The sequence below is a fragment of the Carettochelys insculpta genome, chromosome 28 (assembly GCF_033958435.1).
Source record: "Carettochelys insculpta isolate YL-2023 chromosome 28, ASM3395843v1, whole genome shotgun sequence".
NCBI lineage: Eukaryota > Metazoa > Chordata > Testudines > Carettochelyidae > Carettochelys > Carettochelys insculpta.
This window is the reverse complement of record NC_134164.1, coordinates 5,185,729-5,212,534: the sequence shown is the minus strand read 5'-3', so window position 1 is coordinate 5,212,534 and position 26,806 is coordinate 5,185,729. Positions and strand designations below refer to the sequence as shown.

General features: G+C 53.8%; 1 protein-coding gene across 2 annotated transcripts in view; it reads left to right on the top strand.

Moving 5' to 3' along the window:
- JUP (junction plakoglobin) overlaps window positions 1-26,806 on the top strand; it is a 48,539-nt gene that overhangs the window by 7,324 nt on the left and 14,409 nt on the right. For both annotated transcript variants that reach the window (XM_074979303.1, XM_074979302.1), the window contains 2 exons: window positions 24,981-25,204; window positions 26,543-26,796. In XM_074979303.1, coding sequence (XP_074835404.1) covers window positions 24,988-25,204; window positions 26,543-26,796 — 471 coding nt within the window. In that variant the 5' untranslated portion in view covers window positions 24,981-24,987. The remainder of the gene's footprint in view (window positions 1-24,980; window positions 25,205-26,542; window positions 26,797-26,806) is intronic.

Genomic DNA, 26,806 nt, shown 5'->3' with positions numbered 1-26,806 from the left:
CTCTCAGATTTGCCAGAGTCTCGGCACAAAACCCCTCTACAACAATAGATTTTTACCATCTATTGTCTCGGCAACCCTTGAATGATGGGCGTTTCCTCCCCGAGTCAGCTTCTTTGAAACAGGGCTACTGAAATCAACTAGTCCTGAGCATTTGTCTACACAGCTCTGGGCAGGCTGGTTTTGCACTGGTTCTTCAATGCTAGCTCTGAGCCACCACAGCTGTTGTCAGGGTCCTGCTGACCGCCCTGTTAGCCCAAGCCGGATGGCTTGCTGCAGCTGGCTGCGTAGCCATACCCAAAGGAGCAGTCAGTTGAGAAGAACAGTGCTTAACACCCATCCTGCCCCCCACTTCATTTTCATCCATTAGCCCTCTAGAAGCAGGGCTGTGTGCCTACTGAAAACTTACCTAGGCAACTTACTAGGCTGGAGAGGAGGTGCTTAGGGTATCAGGAAAAACAGAAAACGTGCTCTAATGAAAACGCAGAGGTGATTGAGAGTTCCCAATGTCACCGCAAACCTGGGCCACGCTAGTAGCGAAGTGTTGCAGTTCTGAAGCTCTCTAACCTCTTCCAGTCCAGGCTGGGTGGTGGTAAAAATAAGAAATTCAAAACAGCTGGTAAGCCTGAGTCCATCTCTGCAAAGTATCCTGGGCTCCGAGCCCACCAAAGCAATATGGTGCTTATCTGGGAGGAGTCTCCCCAGCAGCTAGTAACCCTGCACAGCTGAGGGAAAAGGATGCTTCCTTCCCAGCTTAGGGGAGCAGAAATTCCATTTACACCCTGACTCTGCTGCTGCTTAAATGGCGACTTGGACATGGCCAGTCCGAGTAGTGCAGACCTGCATGGCCAGCTGCACACAAGCATCCTTTTGGGGAATGCTTGGAGGAAGGAAAACACCTTCCCATTTCCTGGCCACTTCAGTCAGGAAGCTACACCTTCGTCTTCCGTTACAGCTTCCCCAGTGCTAGCTCCTTATCAGAAAGGTCCCTTGCTTCTACCATCTCTGAAGCTGATTCTTTTGTTATTATCTCATGCATCTGACAAAGTGGGTCTTTGCCCACAAAAGCTTATGCTCCAAAATTTCTTTTAGTCTGTAAGGTGCCACAGGACTTCTTAGTCCGTATCTTTGAGAACAACAACACGGCTACCTCTCTGATTTTTGTTATAGTTGCAGCTCTTGAATAATGTCCTCTCTAGTCTCAGGCCATATTTGCCCTTGGTAGTGCTGCGTAAAATCCTAATTGCGTTAGGTAGCGTCCCTCGCAAATTTACAGTCGGGTAACTGAGCTGGGATCAGCCTCGTTTTCATGATTGTGAGGCTTTTCCAACCTAGTTTAGTTCTGTGACTTCTGTAGTTGGTCTCTCAGCTTCTCTTCTTCTGGTGCACTGTAGGATATGACTTTTTTTACTGCAGCTGTGGATCAGTTTCAGAAAACACTTGGGTTTTCCACGGCACTTCTATAATAGCTCTTAAAGCATTACACAGAGGAAGATAAGTACCAGCTTCCCCATATGGTAGACAAAGAAACTGACGCCTTTTCTGCACTTAAAAAGTTGCAGACATAAGTCATTTGCATCCATTTATTTCTGTTGCACATCAACTGATTCCTAATTGTATGCTAAACGAAACATTTCAGTGGGGTAGCTGTATTCGTCTGTATCCGCAAAACCAAGGAGAAGTCCTGAGACACTCTTTAGACTTAACAGATTTTTTTGGAGCGTAGCCTTTGGTGCGCAAAGACCTGCTTTGTCAGACACATCTGACGAAGCGGGCCTTTGCCCACGAAAGCTCGTGCTCCAAAAAATCTGTTCGTCTATAAGGTGCCACAGGACTTCTCATTGCTTAAACTAAAAGTTGTAACTCTTAAGCCAAACATGTCAATCAAGGGGTTTGTGGCCGTGTAACATAATCATTTTAAATCTCACTTGAAATTAATTTGGTGCAATGTTCTCCTCCAGACAAACTCAAACCAGAGTGGTGGGAAGTGCCTGAGAGGTTGTGCATGCTAAGAGGTGACAGGCTGGGAAATAACTCCTGTCTCTGTCTTCCTGTTTAGTGTCTGATTCACAAGGCTGTGCTGCTTTTTCCTGTTAGTCCAGGTGCGCCTATGGTATGTGATGAGAGACCTTTGACTCTCTCTCCTTCATGTCTGAGAAGAAATGTGGCTGTTGGAGAATGCTGACAGCCCTGCAGTTTCATGGAGCCGGTGGCAATTCTCCAAGTTCCTCGCAGTTACTCTGCCCATCCAACACGACGCATGTAGCAGGCCTTTTGGAGGAGGTGACTAAGGGGATAGCGGGAGAATGGGGGGAAACTTGGCAAAGGAATCCTAAAATCCTGATCTAAAGCAGTGTTAACAGTGTGCTCGGTTTGCACAGCAGGAATGGCCCAGACCATGTACAAAGTATTTCGGGAACCCTGGGGATGTGGAGTGGAAGGAGGGTGGCAGGGCCCCAGCAAAGAGGACACGAGTTCCTTGGCGCTCGTTTAAGCAATACTAGGAAAAAGGGGAGTATTTTAATACTGCCTCACCTGTACATCAAACGTGTGGAAATCCCAATGTGGACAGGGCAGGTCCTAGTTTGGCACGTGTACACTCAGGGGTGGGCAAAATCAGCTCTGGAGGCCAGATTTTGCCCACCAAGCATTTCTCTCTGGCCTGCCCAGCTGATCTGCAGAGCGTGCAGACTTGCAGCCAGAAGCACGTGTTCGGCTACCCCTCTCCTCGCCTTGTTCCATCTGTAGCCGAGCTGCTCCAAGGATTCTCCTGCTAGCTGCACAGAGGCGGAGGGAATGGAGCTCAGGAGAGGAAAGTGCTCAAGTCAGGGGGTTCCCCTGCCTGTGTACCCCATCTCTGCAGAGCAGGGGTCAGGGAGAGGGAGGCACACGGGGAGCTGTCCTGGTCTGATGCATGGCTGGTCACTGACACACTGAAGAGTGCAGAGCAGGGGATGGGGAGAGACCACAGAGAAGAACAGATTTCCCTTGCAGGGAGCGGGTGGCTTCTTGCAGAAACTTACCCAGCAGCTGCCAGCACACACACTCACTGTCACGTAAACTGACAGACCAAATGCGTGCTGCAGTCTCTCTCACACAGCGTTTCTCTTTCATACTCGCACATACTCTGTCTCTGCAGCCCCTAGTCCTGCCCAAGGTCTTGCCCCTTCTGGGAACGGGGGAATCCAGAGCCGGCTCGCAACCTCTAACAAAATTTGTGGAATGGTCCCTCTGCTGCAAGTATCGGTGTCCCCCACCACCCCCGATTTGGCTGGTCAAATTAAGTCCTCACAGGGACACCTCCCTAGCAAATAGGGAAGATCTGGTTGGTTAGTTTGGCTTCCTTATTGGTTCTTGGTGTGTAATGGTTGGGACATAGTCTATAGAAACTGTGCTCTCATGAAGGGAGGGGCTTTCTTCACAGGCTTCTGAAAAGTCTGCCCTGCTTTGCTGTAGTAACTGCTCCTTCCTGACCCTGGTGTAGTGTGTAACCAGAAAAGCACATCACAGGTAGCTGCAAGTCCTGCCTCTGACTGTTTTACTGATACCATCTAAGTATGTAAATGTTTTCGGCAGGAGCTTGTCTGCTCTAGTGAGCTTGTCAGACTTCAGTTGAATGTTACGTTCATTTTGGAATCCAAGTGCTGGGGAAACATTTCAGATTAGGCACGTACGCTGATACCTGGAATGGAACTGGGGTTTGTACAATCCTTCTTCTCGTTCTCTCGGTACCCGAAATCAGTAAGAACTAAATGGTGGACATGGAGGCTGTGGATAGTCCGCTGTCCTGTGGGATACAGTGGGTAGTCACTGAACTTTTCCCCTCTCTTTTACATTTGCATGGTTTTAAGGAGCTACTGATTTGCCTTCCAAAAGTGCTTTGGATTCTGTGGACGGAAAGCCCAGGCAGAGCCCACGGCCAGGACAAAATTGTGTCTGTGTCCATAAATGTGTGGGTATAAATCAGGGGTGGGCACTAAATCCACATCCGCAGATATAAAGCAGATCTCCTCTGTGGATTTGCAGGGCTCTAAGCATTGGCAGTAAGTGCTTTTTAGGGGACCTGGGTGATGTGTGTTATCGGTCTCTTTCCTTGGAAACTGCTCCTAATATACATTCTGTCCTGGGGTGCACAAAGTGGGAGGTGGGTCCCCTCAGGGGCATGTCATTTCGTAAGTGGGGCACACCGTGATCAGCTGCTGGGTTTCAGGCTCCTCCATCTCATTAAATGTGACTGTTTTTATGTCTGTGTATTCACATTTATGTCCCATTTAATAACTTGTTTACATTCTACAGACTTATTTCCTTACATGTACCCAAAGGGATTTTTTTTTCATAATAGCCACAAAACTAAAATTGCAGAGACGAAAAGTGAGGCTCGACATAAAAAGTCTGCTCACCCCCTGCTCTGTCCTGCAGAGCTGTTTCAGAAAGACCAGAGAGCTGAGCTTCTGAGTTCTTTTCCTGCTCTCTTGTCTGGGTCTGTCTCGTGCTGGTCACCTTAATACCTATGGATCTCTGAGACGGGGATCACGTACGATCAATCTGTAAAACATCAATGATGCGGCACAAATTGAATCCACGGGTTTATGCTCGGTCTGCCCTAGTGCTCCCAGCTGAACCACTTTGGTACTACAGTTGTTGACAGGGTAAAACACTCCTGTGTCTGCGGAGCAGGGATTTTCTTTTCAGCTCTCGGAGCTCTTTTGAAACGAGCATGTAAGTGACAACCGCGGTTCTAGCTTTGAAGTTTAGTGGACAGCCTAGGAGAGTATTGCTGCGCTCTTTTCTGAAATCTCCTTGACAAGCAGACCTCCCCCTTCTCTTGTGTAGGAATAATGTATATTTCATAAACTGCAAGGCTGAGGAGCCAGTTGTCAGAGGCAAAGATGTTTCTAATTAGATGGAGGTTTGAAATATCTTTCTAAATCTGCCATCCTTGATTAGTTTTTCTGCGGATTCCGTCAGGCCTTTAGGCAGTTCATAATGCTTCAGTCATTTTGTTCTGAAATCATTTTTACAGAAAGGGCAGGAGGAGGGGCATCCAATCTGAAACTCGAATACAGATGCTATTGTCTACAGATGTGTTTGCATCACTGGCCCCAGTACACTCAGTTTTGGTGTCTTGTTACTTAAACCAAATGCGTCTCAAGGTTCTTTTAAGAATGTGGCGCAAGAGACTTGGTCCGTCTGCCTCAGGAGTGGGCAGAAACCAATCGGGTGAAGTGATTTGGGTTGATAAACATCTTCTACCTATGAAGAGCTGTAGAAGTAGAAATGCTGACCCTACGTCCAACTGAGCCTGAGATGTTGAGTGTGTGTGGCCCTGTGTGGGAGGCTGCTGGTCTCGGAACTGAAAATAAAATCCGGGGTGTTGTGTGACTGCTCTGACAATGGTCAAATTGCTTCTGCTCTGCCTCAGTTTCCCATCTTTGCCTCCTCCTTAAAGTATCTTGAGCTCTCCGGATGAAGGCTATTGCTGCCATTCAGCAGCAGATGCTGGCGGGGCTGGTGTCCCCAGCTCCAGAAAGATCGGTCTCTTCGGCTATGCAGTGACGCTCGCAAGGTCGAGCTCTGCTCAAGTTTCTTCTAGTGCGCTAAAGACACATGAGACTTAACAGGAGCGTGGCTGTTCTGAATCTTTGCAGGCTCCTTTTGTTTTGGAAAAAGCTAAAATTCCTAATGAGGATTGACATCTGTCAGTTTCCTACACCAGGTTACCAGCCAAGTGATGCATTTCCCTACCCTCCTTTTGTGGAGAGGGCCTAGCTAGCAGAGGAGAGACGAAAGGTAGCTGTTCGGCTTTCGGGGGGGTGTCGCATCTGTCCGCAGCTGCGAGATTGGGAATAAGGAGCCAGTGCTGTTGCTTTTTGGCATTGACTTTCTAAAGCAAATGCAATGCGTGCAGTGATATGCCTACCCGGTGGTAAAACGACCTTTGGCCACTTTAAACAACCTCCTGGTAATCACTCTGACATGCAGGCGGGGCACTAGTGACAAACCATTAACTTGCTCTGACAGGCTGGGCGCTGACTGGTGTTGGTTGTAATTTCTTCTGAAACCTCTGAACTCCACAGATGCAATGTGGTTGAATGTAGAAATTATGTCAGGACCCAGCAGCTCCCGAACCCTTTTGTTTTCCCCTCTTGAAGTCCTTTCTTGGCTGGAAAATAAGGGATGGTGCTGCAGAAGTGCTGTGTTTTTTCTAGCTATTATCCGAGCTGAAAATAGAATGTGAGAACCTCAAAGCCTAAATTTAAAGCCTGCAATTATTGTGTTCTTAGGGAGCTATTTGTTCATAGTTTTTTTTTTTTTTTTTTTAAAGTAATAAAATCTGTCTTCTCCAGATGGAGTTATTGTGATTAATTGTATTGTTTTGAGAGTCCCGGGCAGCTCAAGCAAGCATGCCAAGGTCTCCTATTCACTGGTAAATGGCAGATTCCTTCATCTGTCCCACTGATCTTGTCAACAAGAACAAACTGGCACTAATGAGAGAATTGGAGCATGCGGTGTGTCTGTTCCTGACGCCTGATATCGGTTTCCTGAAATGAAAGTGTGACGGTTTGCGGCAATTCTCTGCAGTACCCTTGAAAAGCTTTGACTGCAAAGGTTCTGTTGTTCTGGGCCTGGATGCTCAAAGGATTGTTGTACACTGTAGCAAAGAAGAATTTTTGGGGGGACTATGTATATGAAATTGATTTCCTGGGAAATGCCTTCTCCCTCACCCTCGTTGTGCCTAACCCCAGGTTTTTGCAACTCCCCACTAGAAGGGACCAGTGCAACTGATTATTAGAGCTCCTTGTTTGTCAGGGAGGTTGCAGAAGTTGGGGAATCAGACTTCTACCACCTCTGTGGCTTACCTTGAGGCTGCTCTTGCAGCTGGCTCTGGGGAGGCAGCCCTCGGGGACAGTCACACCACCCTGGCAATGTTGGAGTGGCCCCAGCTCCAAGTCTAGCTGCATCCGTTGCTAATCTGGAGTCAGGGGCAGCTGACCCTCGGGAACCTCAGCACCACCTGGCGGTGATGCATGGAGCAGTGGCTGGCCCACTCGGGCTTCCCCCCGCATGCTGGTGCCAGCCTCCCACTCTGAGATTTGCTCGGGGGGGTGTTTGTAGAAGTCATAGACGGGATGGGATGTATTGTTTGTTTGCCCATGACCAGTCCGTGACTTTTACTAAAAATCTCCATTATTGAGTCATCACCCTACTGGTGCCTCTTCCTGGCATCTGAAGCTCAAAGGGTACAGCTGTGGAGAGGACAGCCTGCTGCATGCATGGGGGTGCTTGTTTGGCACTAACGCCATGAGGAGCTTGTATCCACAGAAGACCTTGAAGAGCTGACCTCTGCCAGGGCCCTGCAGAGAGCTGTGGCACGATCTCTGGTACTGCAATGAGCATGTCCGTGTAGGTGCTTTGAGCTTGAGATACCTTTTTGTGTCACGTTTTCACCTTCAGCATGAGCAAGCTTAGAGCTCTGTGATAACTTACTGAGCTTGTCAATGGTGAGCAGAGGGCAGCCTCTGGCTTGGGTGGGCAGCCTGGCTCACTGAGGAGAGCAGTGTCAGGAGGGCAGGTGGGGATGGTGCAGCTGGGGGAAAATATCTCTGCTCAGCAGTGAAGGGCAGGTCTGCCTGGGGTAGGTGTCAGCTGGGTGCCCTCACCAGACCATGGCGGGAGCATGTTTTATCACATGTTAGGGTGGCTGCATCTGTTAATGCCGAGGGAGACATAAAAAGATGCACCCTTTTGACCGTAACAACGGAGAGGAATGCCGTCTCCGCAGAACTCATCTCAGGTTTGTAGCGGGTCTGTCAGCATGGTGTCAAACACTGAGCCAAGTGCAGTCGCTTGTTTCCTTCTGATAAAGCTCACTGGTGACAGCTGAGAGCTGCTGCTGATGACGTTCCAGGATATGGGAACAGTGGGAAGGAAGCTGAGCCCCGCGGTGTAGCGCCAATGGTGATTTCCTGCCCCAGAAGCTCCATCTCTTCCCCCCCACCCCCCCCAGCTTTTGCCACCAGGAAAACACACACACACACACACACACACACACACACACACACACACACACACACACACACACACACACACACACACACACACACACACACACACACACACACACACACACACCCTGCCTGAAGTTGTAAAATCAAATGCCTTTCCTAGCTGAGAACAGAGATGGCTTGTTCTGATCCTGCCCAGGGCTAAATGCGACTTCGCAGACCCTGAGTGAAATGCCCAGCCTATTGTGCATCTCCTGGGACTGTTAGCCATGCTGTGTTCTGTAAACCACTCACCTCCCTAATCTCTTCTTTTGGGGTTCAGCCCTGGCCTTTTCCTGTGACACAGGTAGCCTGAGCCTTTCTGCGCGGCTCCAAGGAGAAGGGTGGCTTTGGGGGTAAGGGGGCTGAACTGGCACTTCTGAGCCCCGATTTTATTTCCTGCCTCTGCCCAAGCTCCCATAGGTAGGGTTTGGCTAAGTGCCGCTTGATCTGCATCTGCTCCCCGACTCTGCATGGGGGTGGGTCTTCCCTGGGATGGTTTCTGCTTGGGGTTTAGGCTTCTCGGGGGCAGGGGGCCTTTCCTGTGTCTGTGCAGCGCCTGGCGCTGTGGGGCTTTGATCGTGGTTGGGGAAGCCCGGTGCTGCTGTAGGACAGCTCTGCAAGTTTCCAGACTTTGGCAAGAACAAGCTTTGGGGGCTCCGGCAGTAGCCCACCCTGAGACTAGAAGTCAATGGCCTGCGCAGGCAAGGCGGCTGCCTTGCTGCAGCTGGTCGGGCGTGTTTCTTTCCACCTCCGGGGAGGTGCACAGCCCCTCCCCACTTGTGTGATTGCTTTGTCCCATTCTCCCACCTGCTCTCCATGGCAGGACAGGACTTGAGCAGCAGCAGCAGCGCATGGGGCGGCTCTGGTCTGCTGGGTGTAGCCAGCCGCGCTTGCCCAGAATGCCCTGGTGCAGCACTTTTAGCAGCATAGTAGGTGTGGATGCCAAGTGTGTTTTGTCTGTTCTTGTGCAACAAAACCCACGGTCTGTATCACCAGGACTCCGTGTAACTGGGGCAGAGGCAGGTTGCAAGAGGTTTACGTAGTCACAGGCAGTCCCTGCTTGAGCTGCCTTCTCACCCCCAGCATGATGGGGATTTTGTGCATTTCCTCCTGGGGTGTCGGGTCTGCTCCCGGGGATTAGGCAGGGCTCCCCTTGGGGCCTAACTAGTCTCGCCACTAAAATGCCGAAGGGTGGGCCCCACGGTTGTTGGTTCTCAAGGATGTCGGTAAGGCCCTGAGTGCAGCTGACTGGCTTGGAAGAGTCGGTTTGCATCCAGGGATTCTTTCCAGCCTTAGTATAAACCAATTGCTTTCCCAAACATCTTGGAAATAGGAAAGCAGGTCAAGGGGCGGGGAAAGAGCCTGACACAGAAGCAAACAACGTTTAATGTAATTTTGCCTCTAGTTATTCTGATGTAGTAATTACCAGAGCCTTTGTTTTGCTCTTAATAATGGCCTATGCTCGCATAATTACACCAAGCGAGAGCAGTCCCTGCCAGCTCTTAAGGTTGGGAGCACTGTGTTGCCACCCCAGTCCGGAGGCAATACTGGGGTGGCTTCAGGGTTCCTAACCTGGGACGAGAGCATAGGGGGAAGGGTAGCAACTTTCCTTCATCTTACGGGTCTGGCAGCAAAAATACGTTCACAGGCTTGGGAGAGCCCATGTGGCGTGACAGCTTGGGCTGCCAGGGCGAGGGAATAATTAGGATCCAAAAATGGAAACTTCTGCAGTGCCCTCCTTCAGCCCAACCGATGCTAGTAATTAGCTCACGGCAGGGCGTGGGAGGCTGCCATGTGTCACGCTCTCAAAGGACGCGTGCATGCTTGGGGGCCGGCGGTCACCTTGGTGCTCTGTAAGCTCTTGAAATGGGCTCGGCCCACTGGGACAAGATCTTTCATTTTTTGCGGCTCCCGGGTGGAGTGGACTCAGCCGGCTGGGTTCTAGCCAGCTCCCTGCAGCGAGAGGCCTGCTGATTTGTCTAGATTGCCCCGAAAGGGCCTTGCGTAAGTGCACTTGAGGCGTTGGAATTCATCTCGATGGCCCGTTGTCTCGGGTACAGCAGCACTTTGCCCAAGCTGCGTGCAGCCCAAGAGCCTGGTGTACAAGTCCCCTGTGTTTGCAGGAGTGTTGCCCCGATGCACAGCAGGTGTTACTGAGTGCGTGCAGACCAGCTGTGTTAGCAACAGTGCCTGGCCCCAGTGTTGCCAGCCGGCCCTTCCTTCCAGGTGGTGGCGGGGCAGGAAAGAACACGCCTGGCGCTCCACCCGGGCCCTGCTGGGGTGGAGAAGGGATGTTCGGTGGCATTGCTCAGCTCCTCAAGGATTGCTCATGAGAGTGTTTGAATCAGGGCATCGCACTGTGTAACGGCGTGGCTCCCTGACTCTCCAGTTGAGGGTGGGGTGGGGCAGGAGGGTGTTTCAGGTAGGGGCAAGAAGATGACTATTATCCATGTCTGTGGCATGGCTGAGCTTGCTGTCGGAAGACTGCATCCTGCTGTGGTGTCACCGTTTATCGGGGCTGATGGAGAGGCTGCTGAACGGAGCTACTACAAACGTGACGCCTCGAGGAGATACCTACCGGAGACCTGATCCAGGTCAATCATAGATCCACAGTTCCAGCTATGGCAATTGCGTAGCTGGGATTGTTCGAGCTACGATCAATTTACCTGGCCCCACACGCTGAGGGAGGTCAACGGGGAAAGACTGCCCTGTTCTCCTCCCTGACTCCTGGCGAGAATGAGGAGTACGAGGGTCGACTGTTGACCCCTGATAGTTCGGTTTTGTGTGTCCCCACTGGGTGCATGAAATGGAATCCCAATACGTTGACCCTCTCCAGGTCGCTCTGCTGGGAAGCGTAGATGTATCCTGAGAGCTCCTTTGTTTAGCTGATAAAAAGGTGACGGTTACACTAAAGTCTCTTGCTAGGGAGAAAACAGCAGGTAGTCATGGGCTCTCCAAAGGAGCGAAGAAAGTGAGAAGTGCTGGTGGCTGGAAGCTTGTCAGGTGGGAATGGGGCACGCGTTTTTCAGTGTGGGTGGTAACCATTGGAACAAATTGCCAAGGACAAAGGCGGGTTCTTAATCTGTCTTCAAATCCAGGCTGGCCGCCTTTCTGGGGGAGCCAAATGCAAGCTCAGTAATCTGGGTGGGGGTGGGAATTGTCCTGTGAATAGCAGCCCTCGGACTTGGAGCCGCCTGTCTGGCTTTGGCATCTCTGAAATGCCTCTTCATGGCTGAGTAGCTCACTGCTTCAGAGGTTTAATCCGATGGAAAATATCAGCAAGAGAGACAATAGAGCAGGCTGATCGGCTGCTTCTGTTGGACGTAGCCACGTGTACATACGGCGGTGAGATAATGCTTGAGCTGTGTGCTGTCTGGCAGACGCCAGCTCCCTGGCTTCCCCTCGTGCCAGGCTTTGTTGCGTCGGTGTGGCAGGAAGCAGAGCGACTTGCTGTAGGTAAGGCAAAAATGCCAACAGCTAGCGCCGAGTAGACCCACCAACCATTTGCTTTGGCTGTATGTCCACAGCCGCCAAACTTCAGCCTAAGGGAAAGCTGCGTTCAGGGTGTTTGTACAGGCCACACGCTTGCCAGGGAAGGATAGTTGCATTGACAAGCACTGTGCGTATCTTCACAAGGGGAGACTAGAGGAAGCTATTAAGACAAAACCTTGTCATCGTCTGTTAGGAGGGGCTGGAATATTACAGCCCTGACTTGACTTGGGTGTTGTGACGTTGTCTCTCTCTTAACTTGGGTAGAGTCAAGGCGCTTCCAGGGTTTGGAGAATGCACTTGGCCTGCAGCTGTTTCTGTGGGTGCCACTGATGGAAAGCTGCAGCTGAGCAAAGCAGATCATGGTGGAGAAACATGCAGCAGTTGGCGGCTCTTGGTTTCAGCTGAGATCTGTGTGAAGGAGCTCATGAGAAATGCACGCACCAGAGCGCAGAGAAATGCACGCACCAGTAGCGGCCTTGTATCAACAGTCTTAGAAATGAGCTTTGCTTTCCAGTGATGGCATTAAACTCCTTCCCTCCCATTTTGTAATAACCGTCCCCGTCTGCTGGCCTGTCTTCAAATCCCCTCCCCCACTTCATGCATCTTGGAATGACGTTACCCAAGAGCCAGCTGATTCCATCTGCCTGACCTGGGATGCTGGGGGAATGCTTCCAGTACAGTATGAACCTGCCAGGAGAACAAAGGAATTCCGTTCCTTTGTTTGCAGGGATGATGACAGAGCTAAGAGAATGGGCGGCTGGCCGGGGGCAGTAAGCTTGGATTGTGCTAATTTCAGCTTTCTTCAGAGTGCTGCTCCTGTACTTGTGGGCCGCCTCCTCATGAAAGGTCCCTCAGTGCCCTGTGAATTGCTCCCCCTTCCTTCCTGCTCGCTGTCTACCCCTCTCTACGCCCAGCAACTAGTCTTGGGTAGCTCATGGGGCCTCTACCTGAGCTCCACTGGTGGGGAAACTTTGCGGCGGGTTTTTAAAAGGAGGAGAAGCAGCTTTGACCTGCTCTGAAGTGATCAGTCTCCACCGTAGAGGGTGGCATAGGAAGGCAGGGGGAGGGCATGGGTGTCCTTTCTGGCTGTCCTCCTCCCCCCACAACTTAAAAGCAGTACAGGCTCCATTCAGACCTTGCTGATCATCTTAAAACACAGGTGGTGATTCAGGGCCAGAATTTGATAAGTACTTTTTTCCCTGGGCGCTTCTGAAAGTTCCTTCAAAGCCTTTGGGACTCGGGCATGTGGTGTTAACCCCCAGGCACCCGTTTGCATCTGTAGGCTCCTTCATGTGGCTCTTAAACACTCACTCCCCATGCTCCTCTGAGGGATGTAAGTGCCATTCCAAGACCTCGATGCAGTCATGAGATCCCAGAAGTTTCTTGGTGTCTGTGCCTCACCAAAAGGACTTACCTGGTGCACCCATAGGGTTGCTTCATGCGCTTTTTAGGACACGTCTGAGGCCGAATGTTGTATCTGATTTATTGGTGGCAAAGTCAGTGGGAAGTCACGTTTGTTGCAGGACAAAACGCCCTACTTGAAATCGGCCGTTGTGGTTGATGTATTGCTCCCGCCTTGCGTGTGAACGCGTAGCCCTTTTTGCTGCCGCCTATGCTAAGGAGGCCTTGCTGGAGGACTCTCCCTCCCTCCCTTGCGGCCCAGAGGGTGGTTCCCCACATGCGAATGGGTTCAGCGCTGTGTGCGTAATGTCGCAGACAGGCTGAGATCAGGGCTTGTCGCTAAAGAACTTGGTTTGTCTACTACTTTCACCCTTTGAAGGGAGGAGATAATCAGACGGGACTGAACCCTTCTGAAAGGTAGCTGGGACTTGGGCTGTGTGACTGCGGAGTTAAAAGGGATGTCCCTTCCTTTCCCTCCTCTAGGTGTGGTGCTGTTCCTGGTCTCTTCTGCTTTCCCTGCCTTATTTGCTGGTGGGAGGATTGGAGATCACCAGCCCCCTTCCTGCAACACGTTTATCAGACGGCTTTAAATGCCTCTCTCCTCCTCTTTTCCAGGCCACAGTAACTAATTACAGTCCCGCAGACTCATCCCACTTGCACATAGCTGTGAACACTGGGCTTCCCGACTGGGGCCAGCCACAGCCCTTCTGACCTCTTGTTCTCTCCAGAAAGCAGAGGGGCTGCTTTGTGTGCCAGAAGGTGCTGAGGCTGCTCCTTTGCCCGTCCCTCCCTCCAGCCTTTTGTGGGGGTGGCTTTTCTATGTAGAATGACAAATGAAAACCTCAAGTGCGGGGGGGGGGGGGGCCCTCAACACCATCCTGCCCAAAGGTGTTTAAAGTTACTGACCCGCCTCTGCTTGAAATCTGCTAAAAATTCGAAGCACGAGTTAGGATTTCTAAAGCGTAACTAGACTGGCTACAGTAGCGTAACCCTTAAATGTGGCGACGTGCCCGTCTCCAAGCTGCGGGGTTGCTTAGCAGGATTCCCTGCATTGTCCAAGGGGTTAACGTAATGTCGGAGCTTCATTTAACCTCTTTTTGTGGTTAGCTGGCGCTCTAGTAGAGCCCTGTGCGCTTAGTCCCAAATCCTGTTAATTGGAGCTGGTGGTTCTGGCTCTTGGCCTTGGCTTGTGATTCAAAGGGGGTGAGTAGAGGATGTGCGTAACTCCGACCCATCAGTCCTGCATGTTGCTGTGAGTGATTTGAGCCTGACAGCTGGAAGTATCTCTGGGGACAGGGTTTAATTTAATGCAACAATATTTACGGCTCTCCTGCTGCTTTCTTGGGGGGTGGCTCACCGGTAAAACAGTTTAAAGTTGGAACTCTGGTAAAGGCAAACGCTTGCCGAGCAGAAGGAGAACTAGGCCCAGCCAGTTGAGCTGCAAATCGATGCATGTTTACTGTAGGCTTGTGTGTCGGACATTATCTGGGCAGAAATGAAGCTGTCTGGATGCAGATCAAATAACTTCAGAGACTCCAGGCTTCTGGTTTCTTTCCAGTCTGAGCTCCCTCTGCTCCTTGTCAGGATTCTGAACTCTTTGACTCTGGGATTCTCATCAGAAAGAATTAAACCCTGTTTCAGGTCATTGCTCTGGGGGAATGGATGGCTCAACTGTCCAGTCTGATCCAACCCTTGGTTCTGTGTTCACACGTTTGTGCCTTAAACTCCATCTCATGTCCTGTTCTTCCCAACATGCACACGCATTTGGCCAGCCTGGACTCTCGCTGTCGGAGGACGACTGCCTCTGGAAGTGAAACCCCGTGCGCTAAAGTTGCTTACTCTCCAAAGTGTTTGCCAAGCATTTTACATAAATGCTTTCAGGGCTAGAAACAGCCACCCCACTTGACAGTGGTGGTGCCAATTTCTGAAGAGTTCCCTGGTGCCGATGTAATTCTTGGGCCACTTCCTGGCATAGAGTTGGTCGTATGCTGGGCAGCACTTTGGTCTGAATTCCTGGATCTCTGCAAGGGGTAATTTGCCATGCCTCAGAGGGAGCAGCCTGGTGCACCAGTGAGCTGCAGCTTGCTCGTCCGCACCTGGGAAACCCACGTGTGCTCCACCTGTCAGGTGCCAGATGCTGGGAACCAACCCATGCAGATGTCTTGGTTGGAACAGGGAGTGTGGATTTTCAGTGCAGCTAATGACCGTTGACTGTGAATGGGCACAGCTTTACGATCGGCGTAGCTGGACCCTTGTGACTTGATGCAAGTGGTTGGCTTGGAAAGGTGCATGTTAGCCAGTAATTAACCGGAAGCAGCGCCCTTCAGCTTCCACAGGGAGATACCTGTAGTTGCTGGCCAGTGGCTCAATCTTTCATGGCTGGTGACGCTCGGTTCCCTTCCGTTCTCTGCTCCTCCGTGTCACCACCTGCCTTTTTGTAACTGTGCCGTCCTTCTTTAGAAGGAGGCGTGCTCGGGTCAGTGGGGCTACTGTCCCCTTCCTGAGGCTGTGGAACTGCCTAATTGAACTTCCTGGATAATTCCCAGCATCTAAGTGGGTTCCAGAGTCGCAAGTCCAGCGCTCGGATCGCTTCAGCTCTGACCTCGCTGCCTGCGCCCCACGGGCTCCTGCCAGGACTTGGGGTGTGGAAGTGTGCAGTTATCTCATGCTCCAACCTGGCATCGGGCTGCAGCAAGCAGCTAGTGCATGGACCAATCTTCGCTTGTCGCCACCTTTTAAACCCATGTGCTGATCTGGAGCAGCAGGCGGAAGGTGTCGACAAGAGATGAGGGAAAGAGTATTTGTACGCAACTCTCTGCAGAGTTCCCACCATCTTCTGGTGGAGACAGGAGAAGCTGCTCTGTCGCAGGTGCCTGAAGCCTGGGGGCCTCGGGTTGAGGTTGGTCCTGTTTTAGTAACTTTCTGCCCTTGATTCAAGGGTGTGTCTAGCCTGGTTTGCCATCTCCGTGTTTCCGGGCTTCCATCCTGTCCCGGACAGACTAGTCCGCTGAGCTCAGCAGGTAGCCGGAGGTACAACATCAAAGGGAATGTCTCTTGTAATGGCCCTTAAGTGTTGGCAGATGGGCGGCTCTCCCCAGCCATTGTTCTGCTTCCTGTTTTGTTACCAACCCACTGATGCTGTAAATCTCCCCATGGCTGAGTCAAGGCCCAGAGCGGCCACAGGGTGAGCGGTCCATGTGGCCCAGTGACTTTTCTGCTTGCTCTGTGTTTTAGATGGCCCTGTCTGTTGGCACCCTTCAGATGGCTGCACAGGGTAATTGTCGAGGAGTGGGGTAGCTCAGGATCTCTGCTCCTATCTGCAGGTCTCCAGCTCTTGCACAGGCACAACAGAGCATGGAGCCTGCATTAGTGGTGTGTCAATCAAGTCAGTGCCTAGAACTCCTGCCAGCAGAGCACTTCGAAGCTGATGGCTGGGAAGGCTCTGCTTACTGCTGCCCAGTGCTCCATTAAAGAAGTAGGGCTTGACCTTGACGCGATCTCCTGGGAGAGATCTGGTGTCTCTGCTGGAGCTGGTAATAGAATGGGAAATCTACCCCCCTCAGTCGTAAGTGTTTCCTGTTGGCCTCTCATTGCTGCACTACTCCACGAGTGTGGGGAGCAGACAAGCAGACACGTGGATGGTGGTTGTTGGCTTTTTTTTTTTTAAATAGATGAGGCCCCGAATAGAATGACCTGACTTAGCCAATCTCTGAATGCAAACGTTTCTAGTGGCAGAATCGGTTCCTGCTCCGTTATGGGAGGGAGGACCCTTTCCCTCGTGGGATGTGCTATCTGGGCTCTACTTCTCTGTAGGTTCCTGCAGTGCTGCTAACTCGGAGCTGAAAACTCACGAGTCTGAACCCCCTGGATCAGGAGACTTGAAGTCCACGTTCTTTTAATTCTGCCTTCTGGTTTTTGTGCCCTCAGGGCCCAGTTTTTAAACTTCCCTCCCTGGCCACAGGGCTGAACGCTGCGTGCATGGGGGATGCTGGCATACGTCCCCATGGCTTTACCTTAAACAGCAGGCTGAGGGTTTTCACCACTGCTCACTGTATGGGTTCTCCTGTCAGCGCCACTTGCTGTCTGTCCATCTGGATCCACCCTCAGTCTTCCCAGAAATGTGCTTGCTTTCCTAATCCAGTCCCAGTGCTTGTGGTATTGGAAACCTCTCTGTGTACAGACCGGTTAGCTTAGCTCTGACAAGCCCGCCCACTGCAGCTCAGCTTTCATCATACTAGTGACTACCAAGGCTGTGGCCTTCGTGGTAGCTGACGCTCTCCTACAAGGCGTCTTCATGGCTGATATCCTGGGGGAAAGGCTTCTCTGACTCACAGGATGGTTTGTCTCCATGCCTGCTGCACTGGAGCAGGAGGCCACCTCCCCCGTATGGAGGGCGTGAAGTGTCAGAGAAACTCTCCAGGCTGAGCAAATGCATCATTTCATTCTATCTTGTGCCGACTGCAGCGGCACAGAAAACACTCCCTTCCCATCTTGTCTCTGCACCGAACACAGTGAAGACCAAGGTGTCCTTTCTTCCAGCCCTTCCAAATTACGAGGGACCATCTCTGCAGCAGTGCCGCTGTTGCCCACCGGCTGAACAAGTTGCCTGCCACTGGAAGTTCAAGGTAATCATGTATCTTGCAACTTTCGGACTGAGTTTTTTCTTGCACTAAGCCCTGATCTGACAAAGGGACGGAACTGGGGACTCCTAGGTCTCAGGATACACTTGTACTGTTGCGGCGCCGTATGGTTACGCAGAATAGATGGTGCTGGGAGCCACTGATGTTTGCCAAGCTCTTAGCCAAGCAGTAACGTTCTTTCTGCTAGCTCCGTTGCTGGAAGCACGCTCGCTGCAGGCTCGCACGTTGCTTGACTTTCACTGCTCGCTACACCTACAAAGATGCTTCCCAAGATGCCAGTGCTTGGGATTGGTCAGAGGCGGGGGAGCTAGTGAGTAACACAGGCTGCCAGATGTGTTGAAATGTGGCACACTCTCGTTCCATAGCGAGGATGAGATTCTGGAGGAAACTAGGTCAAAGTGCAAATGCTCTCGCTGCTCACAAGGCTCTTGGTCGCATTAATAGACCCCGTTCACTCTCACTCATGCAATCAAAAGACCTCTTGTGCCTCCAGCGCAGCTCTTACCTGAATAGAACCAGCTTCCTTTTCCCCCCCATCCCCAGAGAGGTGAGCAAAAGGGGAAAGTCCATCCCCGAAGGAGAGGTGCTCAGCCGGAACAAGGCTAATTCCGAACTTCCTACGCTTGCAAGGAAGGCCACGTAAACAAGGAGCATCTTGCAGTGTGCAGTTTTCCTGGCTGTGTGCCTTGCCACTCCTCCGCTGTTCCCTAGCAGGGCTCAGCTCGCCAGCAGAGGCAAGTCAGATCATGTTCAGGTGCTGTCAGGATCTTCTGGCCCTGGGGAAGAATGCTGGTGGCGTCCAGCTGGCCTGAAGACTTCATCTGGGGAACTGATCAGTCTAGGAGGCTAGGCCCTTAGCCAGCATAACTTGCCTGCACTTCAGCTGGCTAGCAGTTTTGTGGGACTGGATGCCGTGTCACAGGGGCATGGGCTTTGTCCACTCTTTCTGCAAAGCCTGGCAGAGCAGGGATTTCTTAGATGCTGTGGACGACTAATTATCCTGTTTGCTGCCAAAACTCCTCTGGCCTGGTCAGTTTCATTGTATAAAACAGCCCTGGACTAGTCACCTGATTGATAAGCTTCAGTGACCGCCATCTATGCCGGAGAGGCTGCGGTGGCGGCTCGTATTATGTGTGAGCAGTCGGTGCTTCAGCCAAACCCAAGGATGCTTGGCAAATAGGTAGCTGTCACACTCCTTCAGATCACTGCTCCGTTCCTGTCCATCTCTGCGCGCAGTCTGTGTGTAACCAGCTCGTCCTTGCTGTTTATGCACCTCGTGAGCACCGGAGAATCAAACCTGCTGCTTCTGCTGGCCTCTGGCTGGACGTCCTCTAACAGCCCCGCTATGCTGAGTGGTGCTGGAGGGAGGCGGAGGGGGTGATTCCTCTTGGGGGGGCCCTGGCCGTAGGGTGATCTCAGTTTTCCCTTAAATGGAAAACTGCCTCTCGTTAGCAAAACCTGAATCTCTGCGCAGGGTTAACTGGCCATGGCAGCGATTGGATCTGTTTATAGAACTTGTGTAGCCTCTTCAGCTTCCAATTCCGCATCTCAACTACCAGCCAATTAGGGGTGTCAAGGCCCATTTGACTTGTTAACCAGTTAAAGGGAGGGGACCGCTCTGGCCAGACTGGAGCATCCCTGCTTGCAGCGCTCCCAGGCCAGGCCCACCGCGGATGGGGCCTGCTCTGGCTGGGCTGGAGGGCCCCCAGCCGAGACCCATGTCCTTGTGGCCATCTCCCCTCTCCTGCTGGCCACACGCATGAGCCCCATCTCTGTAAATTTGCCCAGATGTTCTCTGCGGCTCCGAGCAAGTCGCCTCGCTGGGGCTTGTATTTAGACTTCCCTCTTCATGCTCCACAGGTCCGGTTTTCTGTCCCAGCTGCAAAACGCCGGCCTGTTCTCTGGTAGGGAAAGCTGCTCCTGCTGTCTGAGCCCAGGGAGCTAGCTGTCTCTCTGGAGCTCGCCGAACTGAGCAAGCTGTGGAAGAAGTGGGTCAGTTCTCGCTCTTCCTGCCCCAGGCCAGGTGACTCCCTTGCTTTTGTTGTGGCTGAAAGGCCAGACTCTCCACAAGCCCTGGCAGCTGTCCAGGATGGCTGGGGGTTCCAGGCACCTTGCTGCCCTTAGCAGGGTGTGGAGTCGCTAGCGAACCCTGCCCTGGGATGTGTTCTGCTGGTGCTCTTTGGTAGCAGGTGGCAACTTCAGAACAAGGCCGTTTGTCTGGGGGAGCTGCTCTGCGCCTTGTTCTGAGGGTCTCCTGGCAGCCGGCTGCAGCTTGGCTCCTCTGCCCATGACTGATGGAATAATGGGGGGGAGGAATTAAAGTTGCAGGCTGTGTGGGGAGCACGTCTGCTGACCCCCGGTGCATTGCATTAGTTCTCCTCCTGCCTTTAAATCCCTGTCACTTCCCCCTCCAGCATACTCTGTTGTCTGGTGATGGGGAATAATAGCCTTGAGTAGTTTCCATTAGTGTCTTTTTTTTTTTACTACCACAAACATGCATTATGCACAAAGCCATTCAAGTTGTAACCTAACCAGTAAATACAATTACAACTTTATAGCTTAAAATTACAGCCTGACAAGCACAGAACGCTGTCCTTAGAATGTACCTGGGACAGTCGCAGGGGACTAGCTAGGAAACAATGGGCAGGTGTCTGTGCAGATTGCAAGAACCTAGTAGAGTTTCATGAGGACCACGGTGGTTCAGACCAAAGATCCATCTGGCCCATTATCCTGTCTTCCAACAACAGCCAATGGTAGGTGCCCCCAGAGGGAGTCAACAGAACAGGTCACCATCAAATGATCTCCCAGCCGCCTGTTTGTGGCATCGGGCAAACAGAGGCTTAGCGACTCCAGTCCTAGCCATTGGTGGACCTAACCTCCATGAACGACCCCAGTTCTGTTCCGAACCCTGTTACAGTCCTGGCCTTCATGATGTCCTCTGGCCCGGAGCTCCCCAGGCCGACCGGGCGCTGCCTGAAGAAATACTTCCTTTTGTTGGTTTCAAACCTGTCATTTTGTGACCCTAGTTCTTCCGTTATGGGAACCACTAAATAGTTCCTCCTTATTCATGTTCTCCGCACCTGTCATGATTTTGCTAGCCTCTATCATATCCCCCTTTAGTCTCCTCTTTTCTAAGCTATGAAGCCCCAGTCATCTTGATCTCTTGTCTTCCTGCAATAGTTCCAAACCCTGATTGATTTTTGTTGCCCTTTCGTGAACCTTTTCCAGTGCCACGATTCGAATTCTGTCCCTGCATTGGCATGTCTGAATGCACCACTAGGCCCTGGGTCGGACTGGTCTCCCCTGAGCACGGTGCTGTGCTGTTCCTTGCAGCGTTGAGCTGCCTGGGAAGAATAGGCCATGCTCAGACGTGTTGGGACCAAGCCCGGTCAGGAAAACAAGCTGCTTAATAACTAGTCCCAAGCAAACATTGTCTGACCGCAGCTAGGTGCAGTCGCCCTATGAAAGCTGGTGCTCATGCCCTGAGTCAGACCCTAGATATCAGCTGGCTGAGCGATTGGGGGGAAGGGCTGGATTAGCTTCCAGCTGGCTCAGGGACTGAAATGGGTTAAAGTGCGTTTGAGCTTCGGCCTGCTGGGCTGTGCCATGTCATTGCTTGATGTCGGTCTGCCCGGTGTCCAGCTCCCAGCACTTGTGACTCAGAGCATCAGGGGAAGGTGGAAATTAAGTCCCTCCTTTGGAAATGCCCATGGCTGCCTCTCCCAGTGAGCAGATGCTGGTTTCACACTCGTTTCTCCTCTTATCCAGTCTGAAACCGTGACTCATCCCTCCCTCCCCTGCCATGTGACTCTGGGGCTGGGCGTTGCGGGCGTGGGGCGGGCTGGCAACGCCCTGCCCACCTTGCAGCTGAGCCGAGGTGAAGTCCATTTGGCGCTCGTCGTGACCGTAAAAGGGAGCGCTCCTGCCTCTGCGCATCGGCCTGCTCGCTCCTGGCTGCAGAAAAGCTCCTGTGAGGCACCCAGGATGGGGGGGAGGCTGGCAGGGGAGGAGTGGGGTGTCCCTCCCATCTGCTAGTGCCAGAACCCCAGCCGGGACGCCGGGGCACAGGTGGGGCGGTGGCGGGAGGGCAATGCATGGCAGCCGGACCTGAGCAGCTTCTGGCTTCCATTATCTGAGTGCAAACCACACCCCAGGCTCTTTCCTGGAAAGCTTCCGCTGTGTTTTCCCAGGGCCGCCAGCCCTCCGCAGGAAGCAGGGAGGTGTGCGGAGCAGTCTATCGCTGGGGCTGGGCCAACGCCTGTTTGTTTTCCACTAATCCTGAGTGCCTAAACGTGGGCTGCTGCTGGGGCCAGGCAGCCCCTGGCAGAGCACTGTGTGCTGGAGTGGAGCTGTGCTGAGAGCAGAAGCGGGGTGCAGAGCGTGGCCCCCGCTGGGTTAGCTTCACCTCTGCGCTCAGCTGTGCTGACTCCAGTATCCCCTCTGGGGAATAGCTCTGGGGAGGGCTGTGGAGTGAGCCCTGCCCTCAATACAAGGGCTGGGGCTGTAATCAGGCCTGGCCAGAGAAATGTGTGTCCTGTATACTCTGGTTCAGTGGGGCCCTCCTCCCACTTCCCCCCAGTTGCAGAGGTTTGGGGTCCTGGAGCAACCGGCTTCCCCCAAATCCGCCCTGGCCGAAATGCACTTGGCTTGCTTTGGGGAGGGCCAATACTGGTGCAAGCCCATATGCAGTCAAGGCAGCATGCTCCTTGCTCTCAGCCTGGCAGCCCTGCTAGCAAGCCTACGCTGCCGGCTCTTGCAGGGCACTCTCGTTGGGCCGAGGCTGCCCGCCGTGCCCTGCTTTACTGGCTGGCTTGTGGCATTGCCCGGAAGTGCCAGGTGCTTTCCAGGTGAGCAGCACTCGCCCTCCCAGGCACATGAGGCCAGGGCTGCAGTCTGTGGCTTGCTGCTCATCTGAGCTCTCTGGGCTGCCCCCCCACCCTACCAGGTGCAAGTGACTCTGCAGCCAGGCCTCCCTGGGTTGGGCTGGTTTATAGCAAACCTGTTCTAGCCCCTGCAGTGACTCCCTCCCCTCCATGCTGCCAACTCCTCAACCACGATAACGGGGCTGGGTTGCAGTGAAGGCAGAGTGGCCTCGCTCGGGGTCTGAATCGGCGTTCCCTGTAAGCTGAGCGCTTGGGCGACCGCCTGAGAGAGATTCAGCTGCCTCCCAGCTGATAAGCAGAGCGCCGGCAGCCTGGGTCTCCAGTGGGGGTGCACGTCCTCATGTGCTTCGGTGCACATAGGAAAATTTATTCCACCAATGGGTGGAAAAAACTGGAGGGAACTCGGGTCTGGGTGCTGCTTGAATTGCAACCCCTCCTGTGTTCAGTGGTCTGAGGTGCCTGTTGGGACTGCAGCCCCCCTCTCTCCCCCAGCCGGAGTGGGAGCCGCTCGGTAGGGCGGTGAGCTCTGAGCAAGGAGCTGGTGGTGTCTCTTGGCGTTGGGCTCAGCACACGGCTGGAGGCGGGAGAAGCAAACGCCGGCTGGAGCTGTAAATAGAGAGAAGCTTGGGTAACGCGGGGTCAACACGGCTGGGAAGGAAGTGCACAATGTGCTTGGCCCAGGGCTCCGGTCCTGGCTGCGTTAACGTCATGGGACCATCTCCCGAAGGAAATATAACCGCCCACAGGCGGACCCGAACCTGGGGCCTCTGCAGTTGGAGCTGAGAGGCAGCTGGCCCTCAGCTAAGGCTGGAGAGGAGTCGGTCGTTCTCTGCGTAAGGTCTGGGTGCCACTGTGTGGGTTACAGAAGTCGGGGTTCCCTCTTGGCCCGGGTGCAGAATGGCCACGCTCAGAGGCAGCCACCCAGTTACATGGTGCAAACCAGCCTCCCCTTTGGAGCAGGCCAGAGACCCAGCAGCTCCCCTGGGGCAGGCCAAGCAGCTGTCAGACTAGCTTAGCTGGGAGCAGCATGACGCATTCAAGCAGTGACCTGGAGGCAAAAACTCCAGATCCTCCTCCCACGCCTCACAGCCCCCCAGTGCCAGCAGAAAGCACCTGTTCAGGTGCCCCCGAGCAAGGCCAGACTGATCTCTTGGGTGTCTCCTTTCAGCAGGGTTTTGGCAGGTTCTCAGGGGTGCCTCCTTCCTGTCTCCCCTGGGTCCCAGGAGCTATTGCTGCCACTCCTATCCTGGGTGTGTCTGCACCCAGCTGCAGCTGTTTGCCTCCCTTAACCCGTTAGTGCGATGGCGTCGCCTTGCGGAGCCCCCATGCGCAGGCAGGCTTGTCTTCGGTGTCCCCCTCTGCCCACGGCTGGCAGCACCCTCCTTGCTGGCTCTGTTTCTCCGAGTGCCTCTGCCGCTCTCGGCGGATGTCCCCCTGAGCAGCCTGGCCTCGCGTCCCCCTGGACCTTGGTGCTCTGCCCCCCCCGCAGTGGGGGTGAGCCGGGGCAGGGGTGTGTCTGAGCATAATGCATTTCCACCATGGGGAAGGCTGGATCCCCACCCCCCAGGGATCCCACCCTACTGGTCCAGGCTCCTCGGGGCCCCTCTCCCCGGCAATGGCTGAGCGCAGTATCGCAGCTGGCATCTGGTACTCCCTTGTGAGCAGGGCGGTGGCTGCCTGGATGGGGAGTGGGGCGTCTCCTCCCCCAGGGGCCGAGCCGGCTGCCAGCCCCAGGAAGGAGAGAGGCGGCTGGAGCTTGGCGCTCCCATATGGCAGTCCAGAGCAGAGCTTGCAGAGCTCTGTCGTTCTAATTTTATCACTGGGGCTGTAACTGATCCCGCCGGGAGCTGTCGAGACTCCTGGTAAGTGCCTGCCCCGAGACAGGGCTGCTTGTTCTCTCCTCTAGCCTGGATACAGCAGCTGTTAGCCCTGGGCCCAGCAGCCAGCCAGGGGGCTTTCGCCCGGGCTGTGTGGCTCGCCAATTGCTAGGCACGCCGAGGCTGTCTCGGAAACGCCCCTGACGCCAGCCCACGTTTTATTCTAAATGCCAAACCCTTGGGGTTGGGTTCAGCTGTCTCCCAGTTCCTCTGTCCGGAAGCAGCTCTTCCTGTGTGCTGCCCGGAATAGCAGGGTCTCCGTCCGTCCCCCGGTACCGTCCGTCCTGCGCACGCCTACCGCGGCAGAGAACAGCCTGACCCAGTGGGGAGCCAGCGCTGCTCAGGCTGCCTGGACCAGCAGCAGCCTCCTTTCGTGTCCCAACAAGAGAGGCAAAGTGCTGAGCTGGGGGATTAGTCATCTTGGTGCAGCCTTTCGTCTGGTTGGGAAGAGAACGGCAGAGCGCAATCTGCACGCGTGGGAGGGACCCGGGTAAGCAGCGCGTAGCTGCAGATGGGGTGGGGCGGGGCGGGGCGGGGCGAACCTGGCCAAGGCTAGCGTCTGTCTGCTGGGAATGGGAATCCGGCTCCGTTTGCCCATGTGCTTGGTCAGAGGCTGTAACTTCCGCCCCCGTCTCTCTGCAGGGCAGCCATGGAGGTGATGAATATGATGGAGCAGCCCATCAAGGTGACGGAGTGGCAGCAGACCTACACCTATGACTCGGGCATACACTCTGGGGCGAACACCCAGGTGCCTTCGGTCAGCAGCAGATGCCTCGGGGATGACGAGGACGTCTATGCCAAGCACTACACCATCAAGACGACCACCTACCGAGAGACGGGGGGCCAAGGCCTGAGCGCGGGGGCAGGTAAGGGACGCAGGTGGCCGGGTGTAAGGTCGGGGCTGAACCAACCAGGTGCTCGGTTGAGGGTGGTACAGAAATTCAGCTGCTCTGTCCCAGCCTTTCTTCACTTCCCCCCGGCCAGTACTAGATCCGCCCCTTTCTAGGTGCAGCTCCATACATCTTCTGTTTTCTCCCCGCTGTGGCTGTCGCAGCAGCTTAAAATAAATCTCCTCCTCCCCCGGTGAATTATGGAGCAGCTTGTCTGCGTGCAGGATGGCTCTCACGATGGGGACGTTTTGTGGTATGACCACATTTCTAATTCCGAGCTCAGTTCCCCGTATGCCTCCCCAGTTCCTTAAGCGATGTCCTCAAGACAGGCGCTGTCTGATCCAAGCCTCGTGATCAGCCGACTCTGCCTGTCTGTGACCGGGCTGCTCGGGGAGGGTGTTTGCAGCCCTGTTCTGAGGCGTTGCAGCTTGTCGCTCGCAAGGAGTAGCGAGTGATGGAGCAGCTCTGGCCTGCCTAAAAAAGAGGGGAAGAAAACCAGAAACCTCTGCATACAACGAGCACTGCATGTTGTCAGCGGAGCCTGCTGGAGCCAGCCTGCCGTCTGGCTTTTGCCGGGGGACGGCTTCCGTGAGGCTGAGTCAGCTTGTTAGAATGCGAGTGGCTGGACGTTGGCCCTCCTCGTGGAGGAGAGGGATCCAGATTACTGACCCCAAAGGGTAAATCCCCTTCCCCTGTGCCGCTCCAGCCTGGGCCCTTCCTTTGTTCTCAGAAGGGGAATTCCATGTGTGCAGCCAACCCCCCTCTGAGCTGCACCTGCTGGGACTGCAGCAGAAGCCTTTCTCCCAGCCCTGCGCGAAGAAACGAGGTTGACCAGGCTTTACAGTGGAGTAGCTCAGGGCTCACTGAGCCTGCTCCGAGGCCATGGTGTGTTTTGGGGCTATTTTGATCTGCTAGGAATTGGCCCAAAGCCACCTGCTGTTCCCAGAGGTTACAGATCCCGGTGGGCCTCGAGAGCTCTCCCTGAGCTGGATCTATCCCAACCACCCCCATGGTGAAAGGCCCCCATGTGCCACCCCAGTCCCCTGAGCCAGCGGGTCCCAACTTGCAGATGCCCTTAATTTCTTTCTAATTAACAGGCCTTGTGTGATAATTCCCTAATCATGCTGCCTAATTAAGTGTTCCCTTATCTCTGTGCTGCTGTGTCTGTTTACAATGCCAAGCACCGCTGTGTGCTGGGACTGCTGACGCTACGGTGTCATTGTGTTAAGCTCCTGCTCGGCTAATGGAAATCTGCTGGCCTGGCAGTGGAGCCTGGGAGTTTAACAATCCCTCCTGCTCTCCTTCCTCCTGCAGCAGACATGGAGTCTCAGCTGGCCATGACACGGGCCCAGCGCGTCCGGGCTGCCATGTACCCTGAGACCGTGGAGGACCGCTCTCTGCTCATGACCACTCAGATCGAGGGCCAGCAGACCAACGTGCAGAGGCTGGCTGAGCCCTCGCAGATGCTGAAATCGGCCATTGTGCACCTGATTAACTACCAGGATGATGCAGAGCTGGCCACCCGGGCTATCCCAGAGCTCACCAAGCTGCTGAATGATGAGGACCCGGTAAGGGCGC